Source organism: Centropristis striata, chromosome 1 (assembly GCF_030273125.1).
Source record: "Centropristis striata isolate RG_2023a ecotype Rhode Island chromosome 1, C.striata_1.0, whole genome shotgun sequence".
Classification (NCBI taxonomy): Eukaryota; Metazoa; Chordata; class Actinopteri; order Perciformes; family Serranidae; genus Centropristis; species Centropristis striata.
In genome coordinates, this window is record NC_081517.1 from 799,071 (window position 1) to 817,846 (window position 18,776).

The 18,776-nt window shown below is 36.7% G+C and overlaps 1 protein-coding gene and 1 long non-coding RNA gene across 2 annotated transcripts; both read right to left on the reverse strand.

Moving 5' to 3' along the window:
- Positions 1-2,479: 2,479 nt before the first annotated feature.
- LOC131960792 (zinc finger protein 394-like) lies at positions 2,480-8,295 on the reverse strand. Its single transcript, XM_059326092.1, has 3 exons — positions 7,776-8,295; positions 4,983-5,312; positions 2,480-3,167 (listed from the first exon to the last, which is right to left on the reverse strand). The coding sequence occupies exons 1-3, from the start codon at positions 8,293-8,295 to the stop codon at positions 2,644-2,646; spliced, it is 1,374 nt and encodes a 457-aa protein (XP_059182075.1). The 3' UTR covers positions 2,480-2,643.
- A 1,992-nt stretch (positions 8,296-10,287) lies between these two features.
- Positions 10,288-12,628, reverse strand: LOC131984708 (uncharacterized). The gene is made up of 2 exons (XR_009395587.1): positions 12,451-12,628; positions 10,288-10,491 (listed from the first exon to the last, which is right to left on the reverse strand). It is a non-coding gene; the product is annotated as an uncharacterized LOC131984708 (long non-coding RNA).
- Positions 12,629-18,776: the final 6,148 nt, after the last annotated feature.

The following is an 18,776-nucleotide window of genomic DNA, read 5'->3' on the forward strand; positions in this document are numbered from 1 at the left end:
GTATGTTGGTGCCATATAAAAGAAAGATTACATACTTTGTCCACTGTCTGAGCAAGTTCCACACTTTTAATTAATGAAATGAAATTTTGCATACACAGCATAATCAAAATAAGATGCATATGATACAAGAGGCACACAAACAAAGATTAGAAAAACAAGATTGTCTTTAAGAGGAAAAACACAAACTCATTTCCTTTAATAACCATCAAGAAAACAAGTTTTTATATAAATGGCACTTAGTATTACGCTGAAAGGTTCCACACATTTTATATCAATGAGTTCTACTGAGTCATCATATACAGTAGTGGCTGATCACAGAGCTACAGTTTGGGCTTTCTACTTAGTCCATTTCTACTAATGAGGACAAATAAATAGAACATCATCACTGAGAGACAGCTACTTGTATTGTTTCAGTAACAGAATCATTCAGGTTATGAAAGAGGGGATAAGTATAGGAGGTGAACTAACCCACAGTAATGAAAGAAGAACTATACTGAGTGTATTGATCCGTTTAGAAGCGATGCAGCTCTCTGCTTTAGGCCACACCTCCTGCCACGCGCCCTTTAAACCAGCTAGCATAAAAATAAAGCAGCGAGCTCCGGGCCTGAAGAGAGGGACCAATGTGGAAGTTTGTATGCAAGTCAATAGGAAAATTAGCCTCCTTCTTAGTTGGTTTTCAGGAGCATCTCAATACATTAGAATATTATGGAAAAGTCCATTTCCAGTAGTTCAAGTCAAGTATTGAGTCATATAGATGACATACTGTTCAGAGGCCAACATTTCCATATTAAACATTGTAACATCCAAAGTTTTTGAGACACTGAATTTTAGTTCTGTGTGTAAGGGATCTATATAATGTGTTATTTCCACTTTTTGAATTGAATTACTGACATAAATAAACTTTTCTATGATATTATAATTTATTGAGATGCACCTGTTTTATCTGAAAAAACCTTTTCCTACATTTATGGTCTCAATTGCTAGTTTTATAGTTTTCTCCAACACAGCATGATGATCATTTTGTGAATCTGGTCCCGTTGAGTTCAAAATAGACAATAAATTGTTTTGCTAATTTGGCTAATTTGGTTTGCTTTAAGGCGGGGTTATCTTGTGATTTACAGCTTGTGTGTTGTCAACTTAGACTCTTTCACAGTGAATTTTCAGTTTAAGTGACGATGAGTCTGGTTAAAAGGCCCATGATCCGTTCTGTGCATGTGCTGGTTGCAAGAAAACAATATGGCGACGGCCGTGAACAAAGATGGCGACTGCCAACATGCCAAACTCATGGCTTCAGAACTGGAGTCCACAAGCCATGGGTGACATCATGTCACTGTGACTAAGTTAATTATTTTTCATGTAGTATATGAAACAAACACACAGCTTCACATAAACACTTACCACTTAAATTTTAGCCTAATAGGGCAAAAAGAGAGAGTGGGGACATTTCTATGGACCAAGCAACCAACTGCTGCAGCTCAAAAGGTGAAAAAGCACGAACTGACGTTATGAAATGGTCAACTTTTATCTGACAGTTTATGAAACACCCAGAGATTAATTTAAGGAAAGACCAATATATGAGGGGTATTAATATTTCAACAACCTGGCAGTAAGTATGATCCTACCAACCTGGTCTCACAGGAATCCGTGGAATAGCCACGGAATCACTCAAATTTCCGTGAAACTGACACGGATTTCGCTACAATGCAAGTTAATGCCAGTCATATCCCGTGGCTATTCCAACATACAAAGTGATTATGTACATTCACTGAGTGAATATTTAGAAAATAAAACATATATTTCTCGCTAGAAATGTGATCAAAATCCATTTTTATGCAGAAACTAAGTCAAAATATTGATTTTTTTCACTAAAAATGAGAGAACTGTCCGCCATGTTTTTTGTTCTGACCGCCGGGACCTTGAAAGTCACGTGACTTGGAACAAACCAATAGGAACAAATATCCATGGAATAGCCACGGGATCATTAACTTGCATTGTAGCCAAATCCGTGTCAGTTTCACGGAAATTTGAGCGATTCCGTGGCTATTCCACAGATTTTGAGTTAAGCGAATGCGTGGCTATTTCACGGATTCCTGTGAGACCAGGTTAAAAAAAAGACACAAAATGACCAAAAAAAAGACACAAAATGACCAAAAAAAAGACACAAAATGACTAAAAAAAGACAAAAAATGACTAAAAAAAGACACAAAATGACCAAAAAAAAGACACAAAATGACCAAAAAAAGACAAAAAATGACTAAAAAGGCACAAAATTACCAAAAATTACATACAATTAAGCAAAACAGGACTCAAATTGACCACAAAATGACAAAAGATTACCACAAAAAGACACAAAATGACCAAAAAATGGAACAAACCAATAGGAACAAATATCCATGGAATAGCCACGGGATATGACTGTCATTAACTTGCATTGTAGCCAAATCCGTGTCAGTTTCACGGAAATTTGAAGGAATCCGTGGCTATTCCACGGATTTTGAGTTAAGCGAATCCGTGGCTATTCCACGGATTCCTGTGAGACCAGGTTCGATCCTACTTCAAACGCTTACATAAAATAAATATAATTTAACCATATAAAGCATTGCATAATAAGCCGTGTCCATCTCATAGATATTAAACGTGTAGCTACTGTAGCTGCTTGCTGTGTGAGCGCTGGTGGAACTTCAGCCCCCCACAGTTCCTGAAGGACTTCCCACACTGTCCACAGACGTACGGTTTCTCTCCGGTGTGGATGCGGAAGTGCCTGGTTAGAGCCCCGGAGTGCCGGAAACACTTGGAGCAGACGGAGCAGGTGTAGGGTCTCTCCCCCGTGTGGATGCGGAGGTGAGTCTTGAGGTTCTCCATGCGGTTGAACTCCCGGTTGCACTCGGTGCAGCGGAATGGGCTGCAGCCGGGCGGGTACAGCTGCAGCCGGGTCCTCTTGCCTCCGTCTACGGGGGTCCGACAGAACTGCTGCAGCTTCTGCTGGCACTGGCTGTAGTGGCGCCGCAGCAGGCTGGGCAGCTGGAACGTCTGCTGGCAGGACTTGCAGGTGTACAGGTTGCTGTGGGCCGGGTTGCTGCGGTGGCCCGTCCTCACATGGACCCCGTAAACCTGCGGAGCCGCTTCGGGGACCGGAGCTGGTTCCAGCTGGAACATGTTCGGGAAGTCTGAGGAAAAGGAGGGAAGATTTGAGAAGGTTAGTTGTTGTTAGAGACATTTTGTACAAGCTGATAAATAATCCAGATTTGTATTTCATAAGTTTATAGTTCTTTATTGAGGTTGTAGGAATGCCTATTGGTTCGTAGGAACCAAGGTTATAATAGTTTTGGATTTTTCTTTAGTTTTAGTTTTAATTTCGTTGTGAATTTTTGTTTTCAAATTCAGTTAGTTTTAATTAGTTTTTAGAGTGAGCTTTTTAGTTTTAGTTCAGTTCTTATTTTTTGAAAATGCTTAGTTTTAGTTTAGTTTTTATTAGTTTTAGTGTTAGTTTTAGTTTTTTTGTAATGGGCTATGTGTTGGGTGCCAGATTCAAAGAGGTCATAATACATGTTTCCTTTATTTCCTTTGGTTTATCATCTCAGCCCCAATAAGGTTATTAACTGTTTTGTATTCTGGTTCTAGTGTAAACATCCCAGTCTCAGTAAACATATTCACCATGTGTTGCATGTTCAAATAGAAACACTGAATTATGAATGAAAAAAGTTGACAAAAATGAAAACTAAGGACATTTCCACTATAATTTTAGTTAGTTTTAGTTAGTTTTGTAACCACAAAATACAGTTTCAGTTAGTTATCGTTTTTAAAAAAACTCTAGTTTTTATTTTTATTTCAGTTAACGAAAATGTTTTTTCAATTCTAGTTTTCGTTATTTCGTTAGTTTTCGTTAACTATAATAACCTTGGTAGGAGTTGCACTCTTCTTATTGGCTGAGACGTGTGTAACGTCATAATTGCGTACTTTGTTTTGATTAGGATTATGGAGACGAGGAGAGCACACTAGTTCATGACCGTGCTCATAATTATTATTATTTTTTGGATTGCTGCAGTTTGTTGTTTGTAATGCTCAAATGAAAGGTTTTCAATAAACCATAAGAAAGAAACTGTGGGATTTTTTCGGCTTAAGACACATAAACTACATCCTCAGGCTCCATAACTGAAGTAAAACTAGACGGAGCCACACTAACAGTGGTCATGTTGAGAGGAAATTTGATTTTTTTCCCCTCCAATAACTTAATTATACCAAGACTGAATATTTTCATGGTAAAAGTGTCAACTTTTATGTATAAATCAACCAAAAGTATATATTTTCATCTTTTTTATCTAGCTTTTTACTTTTTATTTACTTTTTTTAATTTTATCTTACCTTACTTTATTTTTAATGAATACATTTCTAAGCTGCCTCCAGCGTTTCCTCTCTGCTCCACGTTGAGATGGCACCTCCTCAGTTTGTGTTTTGTTTTTAATGGGACGGGCCGAGGGTGTTTGCTAGTGTCTATGTTTTATTATCATTTTTATTATTTTCTTTTTCCTTTGTTATGTGAAGCACTTTGTGTTACATTTCTCTTGTATGAAAAGTGCTATCCAAATAAAGTCTGATTGATTGAAAAGAATATGGAAGCGTTTTTGAAGCATTTTGCCCCCCTTAATTTCTGTTGCTGTCAGAACTGCATCAGGAGAAAGCCTCATTGAAACAGCATATAATGGAGCCCTCAGCCACATTAATATACAGCCATACATATACTCCACATAGTGGAAAATTACGTCATATGATAGATAATTGAACCTATAGTAAGTGGCATTGATCAATAATACAAAACCAGTCAATAGAAAGGCCTTGGTCTGAATGAAATAGACATGTTATTTAATTCATTAGTAGTTGAGTCTCTAATATCTTTAATTCTGGAGTCTTGAGGTCTAAATGTTCCAGAGAAGAATCACCAAACAGGATGATAAGTTCATTGATCTCTATGGTTTGTGTCTCACCTTGAGCCAGCCTGCTGCAGGACAGAGACGTGTTGGAGTCTTGGCTCAGATGATCCAGAACTTCTGGTTTCCAGTCCTCCAGCATCTTGGACTGGACCGTTGACATACACTCCAGACTGAAGTCCTCCATCTTGATGGAGTCTAGACAGCAGGCGGAGTCCTCCCCCTCCTCCTCCTCCGTCTCCTCCTGCTTCACTCTAACAGGCTCTGAGGAGGACTCGTCTTCCTCGCTGGGAGGAGGAGGAGGAGAGTCTCGTTCTGCTGTTTCTCTGCTCCGGTTCAAGCTTTTTACCCTCAGAACACACACACGGGACACCTCCTCACTGGCTCCTGAGAACAGAACATCAGAGTTAACACAGTGAGCAAGAAACAATAGATACAATACATTTATCTGGATTATTTACTGGGACATGATTAAATATATATATTCTGTAAATTGTTTGGGAAAGTATACATTTTTATGAATTACAGATATTTGAGAACATTTTCTGTGAAGTACATTGTTGAGTTGGGCTGCTCCACTCTCTCTTGGTAACAGAAAAACAGAAATCCCCCTAAAACCATTTGTATTCATTAATAAAGTGTATGGATTATGTTACTTTAAGGATTAACGACAGCAGAACTTGATTACTGTAAAACACTGATGGTATTTAAGGTGTTTCAGACATCTAAGCTTACAAATTACATCTAAATAAAACAAACCATGAACTAGACATACATGGTGATGATTTTGTCACATTAGGGTTTTAATGGATGTTTTCCACCATAGTATGTTCTGCATTTTTGCTTTATATTCAAATGTTTTTTGTGGAACCATGGATGGACTGATGAATGAGCCTACCAGGCTGGGGCCAAGGGCCCCATGGCCTTTATCTACAAAATGTCATTTAAGGAGACACAGATGGACCGAGGAGACACTTCATGAAAAAAGTGACCACAAAGAAACATAAAAAGACTACAAATGGAAAAACTTTACAAAATCTAGTCAGATAACATTTGTAGGGTCTAGAAGAGGTGCAGAACAAAATCATATAACTACCACTTCGTGCCATTAAACTGTACAACACCACACTTGGAGGAGGACAAAGGAGGACAGAGGTCAGGAGTATTTTTTATTGTCTCTTGAACTCTAATTTTGCACAATCAGACTAGTTTTTAACTTTATTCTATTTTATTGTATTGGTGTTGTGCTGCTGCTGGAATTGCAATTTCCTGAGGGATTAATAAAGTTCCTATCTATCTATCTATCTATCTATCTATCTATCTATCTATCTATCTATCTATCTATCTATCTATCTATCCATCTATCTATCCATCCATCCATCCATCCATCCATGCATCCATCCATCCATCCATCCATCTATCCATCTTTAAAGTTAGCGGGGAGCTAGATCTGCAGCAGCCGGCTCGGCCAGCAGTAGACTGTCTGTACTTGCTCTGTGGGCACCAGAGAACTTGGCCTGGTGCACCACAGAGCAGCTTTCATAGGAATCAACTGGGCCCCTCCTCCAACTCTGGATCCAGTTCTCTTTATACATATAACCACCAAACAAAAAAGGACGACAAAGACACACAAAGCAACAAGAGAAAGAGGCTGAACAACTATAAAGTCTGTCCTGCTCCTGTGGAGGTGGTGGGGCCTCTGCAGGCCTGAGCCCAGGAGCCACAGGGGCCCAGGGGCCACAGGGGCCCAGGGGCCACAGGAGGCCAGGCCCACTGGGTCATGATCCGCCATGTGTGTTCCATGCATCAGCATGAACCCTGTCATACTAATAAATGAAGCGGTCAGTGCATGTGTTAGCTACTAATAGTCAGGATTGTTTTAGTGACTATTAGTAGCTACCACATGCACTGACCGCTTCATTTATTACTATGAATATGCATTAACAAGCAACACTAGCGTGTGTTTTTCACCACAATTTGGCACTTGTATGCAAAATGTGTGAAAACAGTCAGCAACATATTTTAAGATGCAGTTTCTGTGCATACAAGGGTTGTCAAAAGTATCGATACTCAGAAAAGTATCGATACTAAAACGTTGTATCTGGATACATTTTCTCATTTTCAAAAGTATCGAGTATCTGAAGTTTGTTTTCATAGTTGCAGGGGTTTTTTGGACAACAGTTTTTTTTAATTATAAATATTTAACCTGTGGTTCTTCTAATTTTTACATGTTGCATTTTTCTTGTTGTTAAAAATATTTCTGTTAAATTTTGGGGTCTTTGTTTTTATCCTTGTGGTATCGAAAATGGTATCGAGTATGGAATATTTTCCTGAGTATCAGTATCGAGTTGAAAATTTTAGTATGGTGTCAACCCTCGTGCATGCATACCATTTGAAGCAAATGTACAGTACAGGCCAAAAGTTTGGACACACACCTTCTCATTCAATGCGTTTCCTTTATTTTCATGACTATTGACATTGTAGATTCTCACTGAAGGCATCAAAACTATGAATGAACACATATGGAATTATGTACTTAACAAAAAAGTGTGAAATAACTGAAAACATGTCTTGTATTTTAGATTCCTCAAAGTAACCACCCTTTGCTTACTAGAATATAAGACATGTTTTCAGTTATTTCACACTTTTTTGTTAAGTACATAATTCCACATGTGTTCATTCATAGTTTTGATGAATCTACAATGTAAATAGTCATGAAAATAAAGGAAACGCATTGAATGAGAAGGTGTGTCCAAACTTTTGGCCTGTACTGTATATTCTACTGTATATTGACCTGTGAGGTGTGATGACAGGAAAGTGATGAAACAGGAAATAAAAGCTGCTCTGTACCTGCAGTCACAGCATCACCTGCATGTTTCTGTGCAGCAGCATCAGGGACCTGCTGGGTCTGCAGCTCCTCATGGTCCTGCTGGGGGTCAGCAGGCTGGTGAGCTCGGCTGGGACCTGCAGGAGCAGCGTGACCTCTGACCCCTGTGCAGATGTGCACGTTGCTCCCTTCTGGATTTGGGCTCTTCTGATCGTATTTGCCGTGAGGCGGCTGATCTAAAGGCTTGTTGTTGTCCTGGAGCTGGTGTGTAGGAGGAGATCCAGCAGAGTCCAGCAGGGCTTCAGCTCTCTGCAGTCTCTGCTTCAGGGTCTGGTTCTCTCGTCGCATCTCCTCGTAGAGGTCTCCTGAAGCCTGGCCGACCAGCTTTGTCACCTCTCGAACTGCGATCTCCACAGCCACCTCAAACGCGCCATGGATGGCTGCGACCAGCTCCTCCTGCAGGGTCCCAGCAGCCTCCCCGGCTCCTCCTGCTCCTCCTGCTGACTCCTGCCGCTTCATGGTCCCAGCCAGCTGCGGCTTCATGCTGCTTTAAAGGCACTTTGACTGGGAGCAGCGAGCTGGTAGCGTTATAACGTCCCTGCGTAGCTCCGCTATGGATGCTGCTGCCTGTTAGTAAGCAGAGGAAAGGTTTCACTTCCGCCGACAGCTGGTGACGCCTGCTGGAGCAGAGGAGAACTGGAGCTCTGCTCAGTCCTCCAGACCTCTAGACCAGGAGTAGTTCTCTACGACCCCCAATCTAACATGCATGTTGTCCGCGACCCCCTCACTGAACACAATCTCACACACACAGTTCAGATCACCCAAAAAAGAAACAAAATGACCAAAAAAAGGAAACAAAATGACCAAAAAAGACACAAAATGACCAAAAAAGACACAAAATGACCAAAAAAAAGACACAAAATGACCCCAAAAAGACACAAAATGACTAAAAAAAAGGACAAAAAATGACCATAAAATTATCAAAAAAGACACAAAATGACCAGAAAAGACACAAAATGACCAAAAAAGAAACAAATTGACCCAAAAAGGAAACAAAATGACCAAAAAAGACACAAATTGACCACACAATGATCAAAAAAACACACAAAATGACCAAAAAACACACAAAATTACCAAAAAAAGACATTAAGTGACCAAAAAGACTAAAACATATTAACACACACTGACTTCCAAAATGATTTGGCGACCCCCAGAAATCATCTCGCGACCCCAGTTGGGGTCCCGACCCCAAGGTTGAGAACAGCTGCTGTAGAGGGCTTATCAACACATGCACTGCGTTTAATGTCTGTAACAACATGTAATATTGCCTCTATTTATTTTTTATAATTATTTAGTTGTCTTTGCTTCATTCTTTTCCATTTAATTACTCTTCTATTTTTTTTATATTATTTATATTTAATTTTTTGCATTGTTTATTTTTCTGTAACTATTTTTCTGTAACTCATATATTCTTATTTGTAACTGTACCATTTAAGGTGTTTGGTGATTCCTGCTATGCAGTTCCATTTCTGTCCCATGAATTACTTCCTCATACATTCTGTCATTAAAATGTAAAACATTTACAACAAATGGCTGAATGACCAAGTCTTACTGATAACATACCTAATAATCCACACCACTGAGCTTTTTTCCTGTATATATGACCTTCGACAACTATACAGGTGCATCTCAATAAATTAGAATATCAGAAAAGTTTGTCAGTAATTAAATTCAAAAAGTGGAAATATCACATTATATAGATCCATTACACACAGAATGAAACATTTCATGCCTTTAATTTCTTCTAATTATGATTATGGCTTACATTTAATGAAGACCTAAAATTCACTGTCTCAAAAAAATATATTTAAAAAGACCAATTTAAAAAGTATGTTTAATATGTAAATGTTGGCCTCTGAATAGTTTGTCATCTATATGAATCAATACTTGGTTGGAGCTATTTGACATTGATTTTCCATCATATTCTATGTGTTGAGATGAACCTGTAAGCCATTAAATTGTAAAACAGCATATTTTATAATTATATTTTATTGGCCATGTTAACTGAACATTTTTATATTTTACTGTCTGTCCCTGAAGTTTCCCACCCTTTGGGTTCATTCAAAAACTGAACTGAATAAATAAAATAAGAGCTACATTTCTACTGAGACCATGTTAACATGGAGTATTTTAGGGAACTAAGGCAAGAATCAATTATTCACATGTTTCATCATGTTAGTTTATCACTCCTCAGTTCTACCTCGCTAGTCTAAATTAAAATAGTTGGTCCAATAAAAACATTTTAAATAGGCTACATTTCATATAGTTTATAAGTCAGTTAAATTTGGATCAGTGACTAATTTAAAGTTTGACACCTGTTACATTTGTGGACCAAAATATTTATATTTATTTTAGTGCCTGAGAATGGCCGATATAGTATTTAGATAGTTAATTATTCTTGTTCAGGCCTAATGCAAAAACAAAACAAAAAATATTTTTCCTTAAAAAGAAATAGCATATTGCTGCAAAACAAAGTGATATTAAGAAGTAAACTTTATTATGTTAACAAAACGTCTCAAAATGTTCAAATGGTTTCACAGCAGCACACTGGAAGAGGGAATGATGCGTTCAGGGCCACGTCCATCAGTCAATCCCTTTATAATGGTCCAAGTTGGCGAGGACCCAACCAGAAGGTCCCAGGACGACTAAGGCCATCGAGGTCAGCACCAACATGGACTCCTGCAGGACAAAATATAATACATACCACAGAATTATTCAGAAATAAGCTCATCAGGTTCACTTTAAGATCCTGGTCCAGGTTCATAAAGCATTCTTAAGGAAAAAAAAGCTTCTTAAGTGGCACCTTCTTCTTAATTTTGCTCTTAAGACAAAATTTTAAGAAGATTTGGTGTTCATGAAGACATTTTTAATCTTTTTAGTTTTCTTTCTTCTTATTTTTTTTTCCTAAGATAGAATTTGAGAATAAAATATTCTTAAAAACAAAGTTCTTAGATTTCTTCTCAAATTTCTTCACACCTTTAAGAGAAGCCCTCAGCAGTCTTAAATTAGCTACAGTGAAAAGTGAAAAGGTTAGTCTTGATTTGTATTTACTTGAACACATTTGTATGAAATTCATTTGATTTCTTTAATATTTATTTTAGCCCTAGACAATGTGTTAACATTTTGCTCATTGAAGTTGGTCAGGGTAGTTTTTTTGTGTGAATGTATCACATAAAGTTTATTTTGTCAGTTAATGTAAATGTCCTTCAGTCTGTGTGAAATGTTCCTAGATTACATTACTAGGTCCTCTTAGTAAATCACGGAGGCAGCTGTTGTCTTTGATACTTAATTAATCACTATGAAGTTACTGAAACCATGCAAGTGATCTTAAGTTAAAAAATCTAAGAACTTCCTAAGAGAAAACTAAGAACTTCCTAAGACATACGACAATTATGAACCCTCCATGGTACGCATTATGATGCCAGTTAGGAAAAAAAGTGTTTGAAGTGGGGTTTTTTTGTCTTAAAATAGACTAAATAAACACAATCTGAAGAAAAACTTCAGGGTACAATTTCAAATTTTAAAACATTATAAAAGGAACTTTTTAAACCGGTTTCTTGTCTGAATGTTGTCTGTAGGCAAACTTGTGCCATTTAACCAACGACCCATTGAAATGATGATGAGTTTTTCCAGATGTGACAAATTAAAGCATTGCTAGTGGTTTCCTTTACTCTTCCCTCTTTTTTAAAGTATCACATCACTTAAAAACATGCATTGTAGAAATCTGACAGGCTAAAATGGGGATGTTGCCTGAGGGCTGCACCGTACCATAGAGCAGCTATTCTTAACCTTGGGGTCGGGACCCCAATTGGGGTCTCGAGATGATTTCTGGGGGTCGGCAAATCATTTTGGAAGTCAGCTCTGTCTCCACTGTGTTAAAGTGTTCATGTGTTAATGTGTTTTAGTCTTTTTGGTCACTTAATGTCTTTTTTTTTTGTCATTTTGTGTTTGTTTTTTTGGTCATTTTGTGTCTTTTTTTTTTAAATAATTTTGTGTCTTTTTTGGTCATTTTGTTACTTTTTTTGGTCATTTTTGTGTCTTTTTTGGTCATTTTGTTACTTTTTTGGTCATTTTTGTGTCTTTTTTTAGTCATTTTGTGACTTTTTTGGGCATTTTGTGTCTTTTTTGGTCATTTTGTGGTCAATTTGTGTCTTTTTTGGTCATTTTGTTACCTTTTTTTGGTCATTTTTGTGTCTTTTTTTGTCATTTTGTGTCTTTTTTTGTCATTTTGTGTCTTTTTTTTAAATAATTTTGTGTCTTTTTTGGTCATTTTGTGGGCAATTTGTGTCTTTTTTGGTCATTTTGTTACCTTTTTTTGGTCATTTTGTGTCTTTTTGGTCATTTTGTTTCCATTTTTTTGGTCATTTTGTTTCTTTTTTTGGGTGATCTGAACTGTGTGTGTGAGATTGTGTTCAGTGAGCGGGGGTCGCGGACAACATGCATGTTAAATTGGGGGTCGCGACTCAAAAAGGTTGAGAACTACTGACATAGAGGGTTAAGAAAAAATGGTGGATAGCATTGAAGAACATTCTTAGTAACATCCTTTTTTTTCCTTAAGAATTTACTTAAATTTTATCTTAAGAAGACTTTAGTGAATCCGGCTCCAGGACGGGAACCCAACAGCTCCTGTGGACTCACCGCGGGGCTGGTGGGGTCTTTGGGGGGTTTCCCGGAGATATAACCGGCTCGTTGTTGCACCATCAGGCCTGCTCTGGTCCCCAGAGCCCGCCGAGTCCTCACAAGTCCAACAAAAAGCCCCTTCATGCTGTCTGAGAGACACAAAGACCTGCAAAGTCTGTTTCTGGGACAAAGGGAGTTAAAGTAGCTATCCTGCCTCACACACACACCTGTTTATTGGTGATGTTAATTAGGTTGCCTTCAGGTGCTATTGGAAAAAACAAATAAAGCCTTGATGAGTTCAATGTCTGAAGTTCTCAAAGTGATCACGAGGAAACATAAAACAACTACAAAGATATCAAAACAACTACTAAGAGATGCTAAATAAAATCTCTAAGCACTTTAAAAGACAATATATTTATATCATGTTTTTTTCATTTTTTTAAAAACTTTTTTTTATTTCTACCTTTAGTCCCCCTGACATGTGTTTTATTCTTGATAACTGTAAATAGTCAGTGACAACTTGGGAGACCTGGAATTGATTTTTTGACCAACCAAAAAATAAATAACCGAATTGCTTGATTAACTTGTTCTTAATTTATTATTATTATCATTGATTATTTCAGTTCATCTTTGAACCACAGATGGGAGGAAATGGCGCCCCCTGCTGGCCAATTGTTATACAGAAAGATCCATTCATACCTAATAGAATATATCCATCATTTATATATTTACATCAACAACCCAGAGATCTAAAAAAGTTGTCAACATGTGATGCAATACAGATAACTGGATATCATAAAACAGATGTGAAGGTAACTGAACATTACAGGGACCGTCTCATCATTTCCTTCTCCATCCTGGCAGGAACCTTAACTAATCTGCCCGGCAACTGAAAACAGGTATAAACTCTTTTTTTATCAAGTAAAGAAATTAAATGTCAGGAGTTCTGGTTCTGGTCTGAATGGAACAACTTTAAAATTGACTGAGTGCAGTGAGATGTTTAATGCTGTTTTAACAACATATTTTCTATGTGGGGGGTTTTTTCAGGCCCTGTACTTCCCAAACTTTGAGATCTACCAGAAGCAGCTGAAGAGCCAGGATGATCCTTCTACATGAGGTTTATTCCTCCTCCACCAGCTCCTGCTCCTCCCAAACTGACAACATGTCTCCTTTTGTCAGTTCCACCAGCACCAGTTTCTCCTCAAGTACATTAACCCTCTGGAGTCCATCTATTTATTGAGAATACATCTTTTATTTACAGTATTAACTTTATTTATATCTGATATGTAGACAAGCTGAGAAAGACAGTTGAAAGTTCAATCATAGGAGCTTTCACAGTGTGACATTTATCTTTCTAGAACATTTTTAAAATTTTATTTTATTATTATTATTATTATTATTATTATTATTATTATTATTATTATTATTATTATATTATTACATATATTATTTTTTCTGCTGTTTTTGTGTGTATAAATGGTAAAAAAAGAAAAAGACAAAAGAAGGTACATTTCCATAAACACTTGTGTCTTTTGTTTGTATTTTTGGTTCCTGGCAGCTTTATACTTACTGTTAATTAAAATAAAATTAAAAATCTGACTGATAGCCGATGTAAGGTCAGACTGAAAGATATGAATCGCAGGAAGTTGACAAATGTGAACCAAAACTCCTGACTTCAGAGGTTTGAAGGTTTGAAGGATGTTGAGATGTTCCACCAGAGGTTTTAGTGCTTTACATTTCAAACCATGCTCCATGAAGAAGACAGAGATCAATAAAGCCATCAGTCTCTGTAGTCATCAGATCATTTGAATCATTTTAGTCCACAACAATTAGCATTTCAGAAACATTAATATTTGAGATTGAAATGAATCTGTGTATCTTTGAGTCCTATTTTCTTGTTTTCCGGAACCATTTCAGTTTCCCAGCAGATAGATTTACTTAATGCAAGTCACTCTTTATGAACTATATAAAGGAATAATTTATTTAATAAGCCATCAGCAAAAGTCAAAGTACACAGAGTTTCATCAGTGACCAGCTGGTGGTTCTGTTTGCACCAGAATCTAATCTCTTCTCTTCTCACTGGATCATGGCCGACTTTGAAGTCTGTTTAGTTTTCTCTTTAGAAATGGCTTGAAACCAACAGACAAACAAACAAACAAACAGGAATAAATACAAAACCTCCTCAGCATTGCTCACTCAGACTGTGATGTACATGACTGTAGTTAAATCATGTTTATTGCTGCTACAGGTTATGGAGAGTCTTTCTGATCTTCTTTACTCATGATATAACATTTCTGGCTGAACATCTCTGAGAGCTGCTATCAGACCTGATAGAGGTGACAGCAGCCTGGCAGACTTCCTGGTGTCCTGGAGGATTATCAGGCTGTCAGGTTTCAGGCCATGAGCCCAAAGTCTCAGTCCTTCACTGGGTTCACCTGCAGAATATCACTGGAAGACGTCATACTGACCATGAAGAGACACAACATGACCACAAGGAACCATGAAAAGACCAAACGAGAGACACAACTATTATAAAAGAAACACAAAATAACAAGTTCTCCAAAACATACAGAATAAAGCATAGGTTGTTTGTTTCTGCCCTCAAATGCCCTATATATATATATATATATATATATAGAGATAATTTCTTATTTTTGAAGTGTTTAGTATCAGGGGAGAGGCCTAGAGAAGTATTTTATGCTTCAGCCTACTCCCTTTTTTTCGAACCAAAATGAAAGAAGGAAATGCATATTGAATATTAAGTTAACTGGTTCTTATTTCTATCTTATTACTTAGACGGGGCAGATGCATGTATATGTATAGGGCTATATATACTGTATGTGTGTAAATGTTTATATGTTTATGTTCATCTGTTTAATGGTGTCTATGTGAGTGTGTGTATGAATATGTATATGCATCTTCGGTTCGAAAAGAAGAATTAATAAAATGAAAAATGAAAAAAATGAAATTCAACAGCCACAAGTCAACTGTACATTTGACTCAGAGGGCTATTTTTGGGGAGGACAGTCTCCAAAATGACTAAAAAGAGACACAAAACCACAAATATACAAAATAAAACGAGAGACAAAGAAGCAGGCTGTTGTGAGAATGTTCTCTGTGGGCTTGTTGCTGGTGTTTGAGCTAAAGGAGGTTCTGGATTTGTCACAATGGACCGACTGGCACCAGGACAGGCTTTCAGAATAAACAGCCAATATTCTCACTGATGGTCTTGTTTGCTTCAGTAGGCCATATCAATAAAAATCAGTATTAAATTGGTTCAATATCCATTTAAATGGTGGTTGTTGTTGCTTTTACATGTTTAAAACCGCAATCGTCACATGTCATGTTGCAAAGTGACAAAACAAGCAGAAGGAAACACAAAATACCAACAGAGACACAAAACCACAGCCAGGGAGATATTTCATCACTATGGGGCGCCAAATGTAAAATTTATAAGAAAAATCTAAAATAAAAAACAAACACAAATGTGTGTGGGTGGCGGGGATATTTGCATATTTCCTAAATATTTAGCTTTACATTCAGAGAGACATTTAGATTTAACGTTTAACATTTACATTTAATATTTAGACTTAACATTTACCTTTAGATTTAGATATAACATTTAAAATTTAGTTTGACATTTAGATTTAGATTTAATATTTAATTTAACATTTAGCGTTTACATATAGATATAACATTTAATATTCATCTTATATGTGATATGAATTTTACATTTGACCCCCGTACATGACAGCCAAGAAACACAAACACAGCGACCCCGTTCTCCCTTAAGGTTAAATAATGGAAAAAAAATATTAGACCATCCTTGTTTTCTTCCATTTCTTGTTCATTTTAATGTCTGGTACAACTAAAGGTTCATTTGTTTGGACAAATATAATGATAACCACAAAAATAGCTCATAATAGTTTAATTTAAGAGCTGATATCTAGACATTTAACATGATGTCTTGTTAATTATTTTGGTTATTATCAAGAAAAACATGGAATATGGCTAAATATCAGCTCTTAAATAAAACTATTATGAGCTATTTTTGTTGTTATCATTATATTTGTCCAAACAAATGGACCTTTAGTTGTACCAGACATTAAAACTGCCAAGAAATTGAAGAAAACAATGGTCTAATCATTTTTCCATGACTGTATCTGAGGTAATTTACTTGTGAATGACCATTTTATACCACTTTTACCTATTTTATGTCAGAAACAGGAGATGATTGGCTCCATTCTGTCCTGCTCTCTGCCCCCTGTTGTTGTTGTTGTTGTTGTTGTTTTGTCTTGATTTAAGGTGAGCACCATGATCACCTCAGTACAGACGTCATTAATGGATTACTCTTTGATTATTCCCTGACGTCCTCGCGCGGCTCCACGCGCCATGACGCGCCGCCTGGAAGTGGGTCGGCTCTGTATTAGCGCAGTGAAGGTCGGTCTGTTCTGTCTGTTACCGTCTGTTCCTGTCTGTCAGTCAGCAGCACAGAGGAAGGTAAGAACTCTTCTTATTATTAAAATACTTAACAAGTTATTGCTTTAGTGTAAACTATTTCTGGGTCAGTGTAAAGGCATTTATTAGCCTGTTGCTATAGGAGACACCTGTGGACAGAACCAGGACACTACATGGAAGTTAATTAATGGAGGTTAATGGTAAATATAATGCTTGTTATTTCCATATCGTCACACTGTTAAAATAATCGCCTAAGTCATTTTTTTGTCAAAATTGTTTTGTTTTTTTGTTTTGTTTGTTTTTTGCCCAAATCATCTCCTCATAGCCACCTATGGTGAAATCTCCTCCATCCTCAGTTGATCAGATCATGTGATTATACCCCTTTAAGATAATGGCCTATGTCAAGTGTGTGACTTAAGCGGATTTATTATGCCTAAGTCAAAATAAAATGTGATTTTTTTAAACATGCCTTTGTGACTTAAGCAAGATATGGTACCACTTTATTTTGAAGGTGTCTACATAAGAGTGACATGAGCGTGTCATAAACATGACATGGGATGTGTCATGAACATTAATGACACTTTGAAGTAACATTAATGCTCATGATACTTGTCATGTCATGTTTCTGACAGGCTTGTGTGACTCTTATGTAGACACCTTCAAAATAAAGCGTTGCCATATCTTGCTTAAGTCACAAAGGCAGTTTTAAAAAATAGCCTAAGTCATTTATTTCTCTTAAGTTACATAATTTACACACAGTGTTATTACTTTGCCAATAGCCATCCTTTGTTACATCATTTTTGAGTGAAATGATCAATAAATGTCATATGTTACACTTTTGGTGAAGTTTTTGTGTTTCCCGCAAAACTTTTTTTTTAAAATGAGTTAGGTGATTATTTTAACAGGGTGACGATATGGTATTAAGAAAAGCAGCACACATTTTAATGTAATTCTTATTCTATAGCTAGTCTGTCCCTTTAGAGAAACTATTGATTTCAATCCCTTCACCTTTCATCATCAGTAGTGTTCAGATAAAAACCAAAACGGGGAAAAATGATGATGCATTTCAATGCATACCTGAATATGTCAACCTTGGATTTGCAAAAAAAATATGAAGGATGTGGAGACACAAATGGACACATTTTGTCTGTGTGTAATCCAATCCAATCCAATCCACTTTATTTATTTATGTAGCACAATTTTAGCAAACACAAGGTTTCCAAAGTGCTGCACAAACAATAAATACATAACACAATACAAAGAGATGTAGTAAACAATAGAACAGTAAGATGCAATAAGATAAAATAAATAAAAAATGGGATAAAAATAAATAAAATAAAATGTTAAATGTACTGCCCGCACAAAATAAAATATGCATGAATACATGGAGGACAAGGAGGTGTTGGTGGAGATAGCAGGTCATCAATAGATGCCACATAAAAATTAAATCTGAAATCTGGAAACCTGAAGATTAATTTGAGGTGAAAACTGAACTTGAGGTGAAGTTGTTGTTGTCGTTAATCTGTTTTAACATTTTTATGGTTAGGTATCTATTTAAATGTTGAAGAGGAAGCATGTTTACATGTTTAGAATATCAAGAAGGCTCAATTATGTCTCATAAGATGCTGCAGCATTTTTGGGGTTGATACCATTTGTTACACAGATTTGATGCAAAATTTTCAATTTTAAAAGATTTTTTTTTTTAAATGGTCTCACTGCAATAAAAGTGGCTGCTATTGGAGCTAACAGCATCACACATGAATAAAATATGACTCATTGAATCCACAAGCTTCCAAATGTATTTTAGGGAACAGTATGCAGAAATTATATTTGGTGATAAAATAACACATTTGTACTGGATGAGAAAAACTTGCAGGATTTTGCTG

What these genes read in the sequence shown, in the direction of transcription:
- LOC131960792 (XM_059326092.1), bottom strand. Translation starts at nt 8,295, where the DNA reads ATGAAGCCGCAGCTGGCTGGGACCATGAAGCGGCAGGAGTCAGCAGGA. An exon ending in AGGTGATGCTGTGACTGCAG is followed by an intron (nt 5,313 to 7,775) that starts GTACAGAGCAGC and finishes TTCTGTTCTCAG; the next exon opens with GAGCCAGTGAGGAGGTGTCC. An exon ending in CTGCAGCAGGCTGGCTCAAG is followed by an intron (nt 3,168 to 4,982) that starts GTGAGACACAAA and finishes CCTTTTCCTCAG; the next exon opens with ACTTCCCGAACATGTTCCAG.